Source organism: Oncorhynchus kisutch, unplaced genomic scaffold (assembly GCF_002021735.2).
Source record: "Oncorhynchus kisutch isolate 150728-3 unplaced genomic scaffold, Okis_V2 Okis07a-Okis12b_hom, whole genome shotgun sequence".
NCBI lineage: Eukaryota > Metazoa > Chordata > Actinopteri > Salmoniformes > Salmonidae > Oncorhynchus > Oncorhynchus kisutch.
This window is the reverse complement of record NW_022261984.1, coordinates 9,394,161-9,406,660: the sequence shown is the minus strand read 5'-3', so window position 1 is coordinate 9,406,660 and position 12,500 is coordinate 9,394,161. Positions and strand designations below refer to the sequence as shown.

General features: G+C 45.3%; 1 protein-coding gene across 1 annotated transcript in view; it reads right to left on the bottom strand.

Annotated features, from left to right (window-relative positions):
* Positions 1-12,500, bottom strand: part of LOC116360071 (FERM and PDZ domain-containing protein 1-like) — a 69,342-nt gene that overhangs the window by 48,207 nt on the left and 8,635 nt on the right. Inside the window, exons 2-3 of the mRNA XM_031814583.1 lie at positions 9,413-9,517; positions 8,134-8,309 (exon numbers count right to left, since the gene is read on the bottom strand). Coding sequence (XP_031670443.1) covers positions 8,134-8,309; positions 9,413-9,513 — 277 coding nt within the window. The 5' untranslated portion in view covers positions 9,514-9,517. The remainder of the gene's footprint in view (positions 1-8,133; positions 8,310-9,412; positions 9,518-12,500) is intronic.

Sequence of the window (12,500 nt, the reverse complement as noted above, 5' to 3'; positions counted from 1 at the left end):
TGTGTATGTACTGACATGTGACCTACTGGTTGTGTGTACTGACATGTGACCTACTGGTTGTGTGTACTGACATGTGACCTACTGGTTGTGTGTGTGTACTGACATGTGACCTACTGGTTGTGTGTGTGTACTGACATGTGAGCCACTGGTTGTGTGTACTGACATGTGACCTACTGGTAGTGTGTATGTACTGACATGTGACCTACTGGTTGTGTGTACTAACATGTGCCCTACTGGTTGTGTGTACTGACATGTGACCTACTGGTTGTGTGTGTGTACTGACATGTGACCTACTGGTTGTGTGTACTGACATGTGACCTATTGGTTGTGTGTACTGACATGTGACCTACTGGTTGTGTGTATGTAATGACATGTGACCTACTGGTTGTGTGTACTGACATGTGACCTACTGGTTGTGTGTACTGACATGTGACCTACTGGTTGTGTGTGTGTACTGACATGTGACCTACTGGTTGTGTGTGTGTACTGACATGTGACCTACTGGTTGTGTGTGTGTACTGACATGTGACCTACTGGTTGTGTGTGTGTACTGACATGTGACCTACTGGTTGTGTGTACTGACATGTGACCTACTGGTTGTGTATACTGACATGTGACCTACTGGTTGTGTGTGTGTACTGACATGTGACCTACTGGTTGTGTGTGTGTACTGACATGTGACCTACTGGTTGTTTGTGTGTACTGACATGTGACCTACTGGTTGTGTGTGTGTACTGACATGTGACCTACTGGTTGTGTGTGTGTACTGACATGTGACCTACTGGTTGTGTGTGTGTACTGACATGTGACCTACTGGTTGTGTGTACTGACATGTGACCTACTGGTTGTGTGTGTGTACTGACATGTGACCTACTGGTTGTGTGTGTGTACTGACATGTGACCTACTGGTTGTGTGTGTGTACTGTCATGTGACCTACTGGTTGTGTGTGTGTACTGACATGTGACCTACTGGTTGTGTGTGTGTACTGACATGTGACCTACTGGTTGTGTGTACTGACATGTGACCTACTGGTTGTGTGTGTGTACTGACATGTGACCTACTGGTTGTGTGTGTGTACTGACATGTGACCTACTGGTTGTGTGTGTGTACTGACATGTGACCTACTGGTTGTGTGTACTGACATGTGACCTACTGGTTGTGTGTGTGTACTGACATGTGACCTACTGGTTGTGTGTACTGACATGTGACCTACTGGTTGTGTGTGTGTACTGACATGTGACCTACTGGTTGTGTGTGTGTACTGACATGTGACCTACTGGTTGTGTGTGTGTACTGACATGTGACCTACTGGTTGTGTGTGTGTACTGACATGTGACCTACTGGTTGTGTGTGTGTGTACTGACATGTGACCTACTGGTTGTGTGTGTGTGTACTGACATGTGACCTATTGGTTGTGTGTACTGACATGTGACCTACTGGTTGTGTGTATGTAATGACATGTGACCTACTGGTTGTGTGTACTGACATGTGACCTACTGGTTGTGTGTACTGACATGTGACCTACTGGTTGTGTGTGTGTACTGACATGTGACCTACTGGTTGTGTGTGTGTACTGACATGTGACCTACTGGTTGTGTGTGTGTACTGACATGTGACCTACTGGTTGTGTGTGTGTACTGACATGTGACCTACTGGTTGTGTGTACTGACATGTGACCTACTGGTTGTGTATACTGACATGTGACCTACTGGTTGTGTGTGTGTACTGACATGTGACCTACTGGTTGTGTGTGTGTACTGACATGTGACCTACTGGTTGTTTGTGTGTACTGACATGTGACCTACTGGTTGTGTGTGTGTACTGACATGTGACCTACTGGTTGTGTGTGTGTACTGACATGTGACCTACTGGTTGTGTGTGTGTACTGACATGTGACCTACTGGTTGTGTGTACTGACATGTGACCTACTGGTTGTGTGTGTGTACTGACATGTGACCTACTGGTTGTGTGTGTGTACTGACATGTGACCTACTGGTTGTGTGTGTGTACTGTCATGTGACCTACTGGTTGTGTGTGTGTACTGACATGTGACCTACTGGTTGTGTGTGTGTACTGACATGTGACCTACTGGTTGTGTGTACTGACATGTGACCTACTGGTTGTGTGTGTGTACTGACATGTGACCTACTGGTTGTGTGTGTGTACTGACATGTGACCTACTGGTTGTGTGTGTGTACTGACATGTGACCTACTGGTTGTGTGTACTGACATGTGACCTACTGGTTGTGTGTGTGTACTGACATGTGACCTACTGGTTGTGTGTACTGACATGTGACCTACTGGTTGTGTGTGTGTACTGACATGTGACCTACTGGTTGTGTGTGTGTACTGACATGTGACCTACTGGTTGTGTGTGTGTACTGACATGTGACCTACTGGTTGTGTGTGTGTACTGACATGTGACCTACTGGTTGTGTGTGTGTGTACTGACATGTGACCTACTGGTTGTGTGTGTGTGTACTGACATGTGACCTACTGGTTGTGTGTATGTACTGACATGTGACCTACTGGTTGTGTGTACTGACATGTGACCTACTGGTTGTGTGTACTGACATGTGACCTACTGGTTGTGTGTGTGTACTGACATGTGACCTACTGGTTGTGTGTGTGTACTGACATGTGAGCCACTGGTTGTGTGTACTGACATGTGACCTACTGGTAGTGTGTATGTACTGACATGTGACCTACTGGTTGTGTGTACTAACATGTGCCCTACTGGTTGTGTGTACTGACATGTGACCTACTGGTTGTGTGTGTGTACTGACATGTGACCTACTGGTTGTGTGTACTGACATGTGACCTATTGGTTGTGTGTACTGACATGTGACCTACTGGTTGTGTGTATGTAATGACATGTGACCTACTGGTTGTGTGTACTGACATGTGACCTACTGGTTGTGTGTACTGACATGTGACCTACTGGTTGTGTGTGTGTACTGACATGTGACCTACTGGTTGTGTGTGTGTACTGACATGTGACCTACTGGTTGTGTGTGTGTACTGACATGTGACCTACTGGTTGTGTGTGTGTACTGACATGTGACCTACTGGTTGTGTGTACTGACATGTGACCTACTGGTTGTGTATACTGACATGTGACCTACTGGTTGTGTGTGTGTACTGACATGTGACCTACTGGTTGTGTGTGTGTACTGACATGTGACCTACTGGTTGTTTGTGTGTACTGACATGTGACCTACTGGTTGTGTGTGTGTACTGACATGTGACCTACTGGTTGTGTGTGTGTACTGACATGTGACCTACTGGTTGTGTGTGTGTACTGACATGTGACCTACTGGTTGTGTGTACTGACATGTGACCTACTGGTTGTGTGTGTGTACTGACATGTGACCTACTGGTTGTGTGTGTGTACTGACATGTGACCTACTGGTTGTGTGTGTGTACTGACATGTGACCTACTGGTTGTGTGTGTGTACTGACATGTGACCTACTGGTTGCGTGTACTGACATGTGACCTACTGGTTGTGTATACTGACATGTGACCTACTGGTTGTGTGTGTGTACTGACATGTGACCTACTGGTTGTGTGTGTGTACTGACATGTGACCTACTGGTTGTTTGTGTGTACTGACATGTGACCTACTGGTTGTGTGTGTGTACTGACATGTGACCTACTGGTTGTGTGTATGTACTGACATGTGACCTACTGGTTGTGTGTACTGACATGTGACCTACTGGTTGTGTGTACTGACATGTGACCTACTGGTTGTGTGTGTGTACTGACATGTGACCTACTGGTTGTGTGTGTGTACTGACATGTGAGCCACTGGTTGTGTGTACTGACATGTGACCTACTGGTAGTGTGTATGTACTGACATGTGACCTACTGGTTGTGTGTACTGACATGTGCCCTACTGGTTGTGTGTACTGACATGTGACCTACTGGTTGTGTGTGTGTACTGACATGTGACCTACTGGTTGTGTGTACTGACATGTGACCTATTGGTTGTGTGTACTGACATGTGACCTACTGGTTGTGTGTATGTACTGACATGTGACCTACTGGTTGTGTGTACTGACATGTGACCTACTGGTTGTGTGTACTGACATGTGACCTACTGGTTGTGTGTGTGTACTGACATGTGACCTACTGGTTGTGTGTGTGTACTGACATGTGACCTACTGGTTGTGTGTGTGTACTGACATGTGACCTACTGGTTGTGTGTACTGACATGTGACCTACTGGTTGTGTGTACTGACATGTGACCTACTGGTTGTGTGTGTGTACTGACATGTGACCTACTGGTTGTGTGTGTGTACTGACATGTGACCTACTGGTTGTGTGTACTGACATGTGACCTACTGGTTGTGTGTGTGTACTGACATGTGACCTACTGGTTGTGTGTGTGTACTGACATGTGACCTACTGGTTGTGTGTACTGACATGTGACCTACTGGTTGTGTGTACTGACATGTGACCTACTGGTTGTGTGTGTGTACTGACATGTGACCTACTGGTTGTGTGTGTGTACTGACATGTGACCTACTGGTTGTGTGTGTGTACTGACATGTGACCTACTGGTTGTGTGTGTGTACTGACATGTGACCTACTGGTTGTGTGTACTGACATGTGACCTACTGGTTGTGTGTGTGTGTACTGACATGTGACCTACTGGTTGTGTGTGTGTACTGACATGTGACGTACTGGTTGTGTGTGTGTACTGACATGTGACCTACTGGTTGTGTGTGTGTACTGACATGAGACCTACTGGTTGTGTGTACTGACATGTGACCTACTGGTTTGTGTACTGACATGTGACCTACTGGTTGTGTGTATGTACTGACATGTGACCTACTGGTTGTGTGTACTGACATGTGACCTACTGGTTGTGTGTACTGACATGTGACCTACTGGTTGTGTGTGTGTACTGACATGTGACCTACTGGTTGTGTGTGTCTACTGACATGTGAGCCACTGGTTGTGTGTACTGACATGTGACCTACTGGTAGTGTGTATGTACTGACATGTGACCTACTGGTTGTGTGTACTGACATGTGCCCTACTGGTTGTGTGTACTGACATGTGACCTACTGGTTGTGTGTGTGTACTGACATGTGACCTACTGGTTGTGTGTACTGACATGTGACCTATTGGTTGTGTGTACTGACATGTGACCTACTGGTTGTGTGTATGTACTGACATGTGACCTACTGGTTGTGTGTACTGACATGTGACCTACTGGTTGTGTGTACTGACATGTGACCTACTGGTTGTGTGTGTGTACTGACATGTGACCTACTGGTTGTGTGTGTGTACTGACATGTGACCTACTGGTTGTGTGTGTGTACTGACATGTGACCTACTGGTTGTGTGTGTGTACTGACATGTGACCTACTGGTTGTGTGTGTGTACTGACATGTGACCTACTGGTTGTGTGTACTGACATGTGACCTACTGGTTGTGTATACTGACATGTGACCTACTGGTTGTGTGTGTGTACTGACATGTGACCTACTGGTTGTGTGTGTGTACTGACATGTGACCTACTGGTTGTTTGTGTGTACTGACATGTGACCTACTGGTTGTGTGTGTGTACTGAGATGTGACCTACTGGTTGTGTGTACTGACATGTGACCTACTGGTTGTGTGTACTGACATGTTTGTAACTGGAAGATGCACACAAACTACATGTTCATGTTATTCAATGTATGTAAATTGTAAAGTATTTTGTCCGTAATGTCTTTCACGTTATGGAACCCAGTAAGACTAGCTCTGTGAGGGTAGTCTATATACAGTAGCTCTGTGAGGGTAGTCTATATACAGTAGGTCTGTGAGGGTAGTCTATATACAGTAGCTCTGTGAGGGTAGTCTATATACAATAGCTCTGTGAGGGTAGTCTATATACAGTAGCTCTGTGAGGGTAGTCTATATACAATAGCTCTGTGAGGGTAGTCTATATACAGTAGCTCTGTGAGGGTAGTCTATATACAATAGCTCTGTGAGGGTAGTCTATATACAGTAGCTCTGTGAGGGTAGTCTATATACAATAGCTCTGTGAGGGTAGTCTATATACAGTAGCTCTGTGAGGGTAGTCTATATACACTAGCTCTGTGAGGGTAGTCTATATACAATAGCTCTGTGAGGGTAGTCTATATACAGTAGGTCTGTGAGGGTAGTCTATATACAGTAGGTCTGTGAGGGTAGTCTATATACACTAGCTCTGTGAGGGTAGTCTATATACAATAGCTCTGTGAGGGTAGTCTATATAAAATAGGTCTGTGAGGGTAGTCTATATACACTAGCTCTGTGAGGGTAGTCTATATACACTAGCTCTGTGAGGGTAGTCTATATACAGTAGGTCTGTGAGGGTAGTCTATATACACTAGCTCTGTGAGGGTAGTCTATATACACTAGCTCTGTGAGGGTAGTCTATATACAGTAGGTCTGTGAGGGTAGTCTATATACAGTAGGTCTGTGAGGGTAGTCTATATACATTAGCTCTGTGAGGGTAGTCTATATACAGTAGGTCTGTGAGGGTAGTCTATATACACTAGCTCTGTGAGGGTAGTCTATATACAGTAGCTCTGTGAGGGTAGTCTATATACAATAGCTCTGTGAGGGTAGTCTATATACAGTAGCTCTGTGAGGGTAGTCTATATACACTAGCTCTGTGAGGGTAGTCTATATACAGTAGCTCTGTGAGGGTAGTCTATATACAGTAGGTCTGTGAGGGTAGTCTATATACAGTAGGTCTGTGAGGGTAGTCTATATACAGTAGGTCTGTGAGGGTAGTCTATACACATCCATACACACAGGGCCCTACTGTAGGTACTATACAGCATATTGTTGTCCTATTGATCTCCCATGAACCGTTCTTCTCATTACTGTAACCACCACCACACACACACCAGCGATACTTCCACTAGCTCAGCAACCTTCCCCCTCCTCTCACTGCGTCCCAAATGGCACCCTATTCTCTATAGGGCACTACTAGGACTCTGGTCAAAAGAAGTACACTATATAGGGAATCGGGTGCCATTAGCGACCCACCCTCAGTCTCCACCTGGGCTTAACAACACAAACCCTAATGGAGCCTATGGAACCACACAAAACCCCTCCCTTTTCTGTACAGCCTGTCAATCTCAATGACATCACAATCGGATTCAATCATTTGATTAAAGATGTAGTTGGATCCTGCACCTGATTGAGTAATGACTAGCAAGACTGCCAGGATCTCAGTTTAGCAAAAGATGATTGGTCAAAAGACTGCCACCTGAATTCAACAGCATAACTAAATTGGTCTGATTTCTGCCACCCAACCAACCAAGTTATTAAATCAAATCTTCAAGTCTCTGAAACCATATGTTTGTTTTTTTCTCTTGCTGTTTTTCTAATCAGATGTTGACTGTTAAATTAATCTGTCCAGCAGTCCCAAGCTCATGACAGCACAATATAGTCCTATGTCAGGGTTATGATAGTCCTATGTCAGGTTATGATAGTCCTATGTCAGGGTTATGATGGTCCTATGTCAGGTTATGATAGTCCTATGTCAGGGTTATGATAGTCCTATGTCAGGTTATGATAGGCCTATGTCAGGGTTATGATAGTCCTATGTCAGGGTTATGATGGCCCCATGTCAGGTTATGATAGTCCTATGTCAGGTTATGATAGGCCTATGTCAGGGTTATGATAGTCCTATGTCAGGGTTATGATGGTCCTATGTCAGGTTATGATAGTCCTATGTCAGGTTATGACAGGCCTATGTCAGGGTTATGATAGTCCTATGTCAGGGTTATGATAGTCCTATGTCAGGGTTATGATAGTCCTATGTCAGGTTATGATAGTCCTATGTCAGGTTATGATGGTCCTATGTCAGGGTTATGATGGTCCTATGTCAGGTTATGATAGTCCTATGTCGGGGTTATGATAGTCATATGTCAGGGTTATGATGGTCCTATGTCAGGTTATGATAGTCCTATGTCAGGTTATGATAGGCCTATGTCAGGGTTATGATAGTCCTATGTCAGGGTTATGATGGTCCTATGTCAGGTTATGATAGTCCTATGTCAGGTTATGATAGTCCTATGTCAGGGTTATGATAGTCCTATGTCAGGTTATGATAGTCCTATGTCATGTTTATGTAGCCTACCTGGGGTGATGTCCTGCACCAGTATAGGTGTCTGAGGTGTCAGGGTGATTCCATGAGTGTTGAGGAGGGGGTCTCGTAGGATCTGGACGGTCAGTCTAACCGGGTAGCTGTTCTTCTGGTCCTGACCGCTAGACTCTCCCCCCACAGCCGCCTTCCCATCTACCAGGATACGCTCTCTGATTGGGGTAGAGACCAGGTATCAGCCAGAGGACAAGGTAGCAGACAATCAGAATCAAGGAACCAATGGAGAAGATGTCATCCAATCAAAGGGGAGGACAACAGAAGGACAAGGTATCAGCCAATCAAAGGGGAGGACAACAGAAGGACAAGGTATCAGCCAATCAAAGGGGAGTACAACAGAAGGACAAGGTATCAGCCAATCAAAGGGGAGGACAACTGGAATCCCTGGCTAACCCAGTCAAACCCAAAGCTAACCGTGTTCCGTGGCCAGCCTGGTTAATACTAACCTGCTGCTCGAATCCCTGGCTAACCCAGTCAAACCTAAAGCTAACCGTATTCCGTGGCCGGCCTGGTTAGTACTAACCTGCTGCTGGAATCCCTGGCTAACCCAGTCAAACCCAAACTAGCCGGGCCTAATGCCAAAGCTAACTGTGTTACGTGGCCGGCCTGGTTAGTACTAACCTGCTGCTGGAATCCCTGGCTAACCCAGTCAAACCCAAAGCTAACCGTGTTCCGTGGCCGGCCTGGTTAGTACTAACCTGCTGCTGGAATCCCTGGCTAACCCAGTCAAACCCAAAGCTAACCGTGTTCCTTAGCCGGCCTGGTTAATACTAGCCTGCTGCTGGAATCCCTGGCTAACCCAGTCAAACCCAAAGCTAACCGTGTTCTGTGGCCGGCCTGGTTAGTACTAACCTGCTGCTGGAATCCCTGGCTAACCCAGTCAAACCCAAACTAGCCGGGCCTAATGCCAAAGCTAACTGTGTTACGTGGCCGGCCTGGTTAGTACTAACCTGCTGCTGGAATCCCAGGCTAACCCAGTCAAACCCAAAGCTAACCGTGTTCCTTAGCCGGCCTGGTTAGTACTAACCTGCTGCTGGAATCCCAGGCTAACCCAGTCAAACCCAAAGCTAACCGTGTTCCTTAGCCGGCCTGGTTAATACTAGCCTGCTGCTGGAATCCCTGGCTAACCCAGTCAAACCCAAAGCTAACCGTGTTCCGTGGTCGCCCTGGTTGGTACTAACCTGCTGCTGGAATCCCTGGCTAACCCAGTCAAACCCAATGCTAATCGTGTTCCGTGGCTGGCCTGGTTGGTACTAACCTGCTGCTGGAATCCCTGGAGCGTCGTAGCCATCGCCCCACCACCTGCTCCACCCGACTGGTCCTGCGGGACGGGGAGCGGCTTCTGTCCCGCTCCTCCATTTAACTACAGACAGGGGTTACAGGTCAGAGGCCAAGGATGAGAACAGGTGTTCAAATATAGATTAACATTGTGACTATTGTTCCATTGCCTGCATTAGAGGTATGCACGAAGACATGTCATAACTTTCAATGAGCAACATTTCCTGTATGACCTAGGGATGTCTGACTGGGAGGGTGTGTCCTCTATCTCTGATTCAGATCTTTAAATGTTTTACCTCTCAGTTTAACTCTGTTGCAGATCAGCATGCCCCATATAAAAAATCAAGGGTTAAAGACAGCTCTAATCCATATGGATCACGCATTAATTTTCAGAAAGGGTCATTGGTCATTCTGGTCATTCCATCTCGTTATTCCAGCTGGTTATTCCACCTGGTTATTCCATCTGGTCATTCCATCTGGTTATTCCAGCTGGTTATTCCATCTGGTTATTCCAGCTGGTTATTCCATCTGATTATTCCATCTGGTCATTCCATCTGGTCATTCCAGCTGGTCATTCCACCTCATTATTCCAGCTGGTTATTCCATCTGGTTATTCCATCTGGTTATTCCATCTGGTTATTCCAGCTGGTTATTCTATCTGGTCATTCCAGCTGGTCATTCCATCTCGTTATTCCAGCTGGTTATTCCATCTGGTCATTCCATCTGGTCATTCCAGCTGGTCATTCCATCTCGTTATTCCAGCTGGTTATTCCATCTGGTTATTCCATCTGGTTATTCCATCTGGTCATTCCATCTGGTCATTCCATCTGGTCATTCCATCTGGTTATTCTGTCTGGTTATTCCACCTGGTTATTCTGTCTAGTTATTCCACCTGGTTATTCCATCTGGTCATTCCATCTTGTTATTCTATCTGGTTATTCTATCTGGTTATTCTATCTGGTTATTCCACCTGGTTATTCTGTCTGGTTATTCCACCTGGTTATTCTATCTGGCTATTCCACCTGGTTATTATGTCTGGTTATTCCATCTTGTTATTCCATCTGGTTATTCCATCTGGTTATTCCATCTGGTTATTCCATCTGGAAATTATATCTGGTTATTCCGTCTGGTTATTCCACCTGGTTATTCTGTCTGGTTATTCCACCTGGTTATTCTACCTGGTTATTCTATCTGGTCATTCCATCTTGTTATTCTATCTGGTTATTCTAGCTGGTTATTCTATCTGGTTATTCTATCTGGTTATTCCACCTGGTTATTCTGTCTGGTTATTCCACCTGGTTATTCTGTCTGGTTATTCCACCTGGTTATTCTGTCTGGTTATTCCATCTTGTTATTCCATCTGGTTATTCCATCTGGTTATTCCATCTGGAAATTCTATCTGGTTATTCCACCTGGTTATTCTATCTGGTCATTCCATCTTGTTATTCTATCTGGTTATTCTATCTGGTTATTCTAGCTGGTTATTCTATATAGTTACTCTATCTAGTTATTCTTCCTGGTTATTATATCTTGTTAGTCTATCTTGTTGTTCTATCTTGTAGATTTATATTTTATGAATTTGATTTATTTTCTGTCCTCAGGGCACCATTGGAAATGAAACCTTGGTCTCATTTGGGCTCGCCTGAATAAATAAAAGTTCACAAACACACACACGTGCGCACACACACGCGCACACACGCACACACACACACACGCACACACACACACACACGCACACACACACACACGTATATATTATTCAGTAGAGTGCTGTATGTGGTTTTGAGGGACCAGAGATGATGTCACTAGGGATTGTGTTGCTCTAATTGGTCTGTAGACCAGACAGGCTGCGATTGGCTGATAATCTACATGTGGTGCGCATAATGTCAATTGATTTCAAATAATATGGCTCCTAATTGCCAATCTCAGCTGTGGTGTCTCTTTTAAATGGGTCTCCAATGGTTCAGTTGTGTGAGGAGGGGATCATCTCAAATGGATCCTGACAGACCATGTTGGACATGTGGTTGTAATGGATAGTGGTTCCGTCCCAAATGGCAACCTATTCCAATGGTTGGCCTGGCAACCCTTAAACCTCTCGGACACAGAAAGAAAACATGGGTGGGTGAGTGAGTGAATCAAAAATGGATAGATGGATGGAAGAATTATGAAGACAGTATCATGTTTCTAAGGCCCTGGTCATAAATAGTGACCTATATATATATATATATATGGTGCCATTTGGGACACAGACTAGGTCTGAGACTCCCAGCTGGTAGGAAACAACAGACATTACTGATGATGGAACACACACATTACTGATGATGGGCATTAACACCATCCATCCAGACTAGAGAGAGAGAGGGAGGGAGGGAGGGAGGGAGGGAGGGAGGGAGGGAGGGAGGGAGGGAGGGAGGGAGGGAGGGAGGGAGGGAGGGAGGGAGGGAGGGAGGGAGGGTAGGAGAGAGGGGGATGAGGGAGAGAGAGAGAGGGGGGGGGGTGAGGGGGTGAGAGAGAGGGGGTGGGTGAGAGAGAGAGAGAGAGAGAGAGAGAGAGAGAGAGAGAGAGAGATAGGGTTGATACTATAAGGTACTGTAGATCAGAAGAAGATGAGTGAGACAGTGGTTAAAAAAGAGAGAGAGAAAGATAGAAGCAGAGAGAAAAAGTGGAGGAGGAAGAGGACCTGACAGACAGAGATATATGAAGAGAGATAGTGAATGACAGAGAGAGATATCTGAAGAGAGATAGTGAATGACAGACAGAGATATATGAAGAGAGATAGTGAATGACAGACAGAGAGATATGAAGAGAGATAGTGAATGACAGAGAGATATGAAGAGAGATAGTGAATGACAGAGAGAGAGATATGAAGAGAGATAGTGAATGACAGAGAGAGAGATATGAAGAGAGATAGTGAATGACAGAGAGAGATATATGAAGAGAGATAGTGAATGACAGAGAGAGAGATATGAAGAGAGATAGTGAATGACAGAGAGAGATATATGAAGAGAGATAGTGAATGACAGAGAGAGATATATGAAGAGAGATAGTGAATGACAGAGAGAGATATC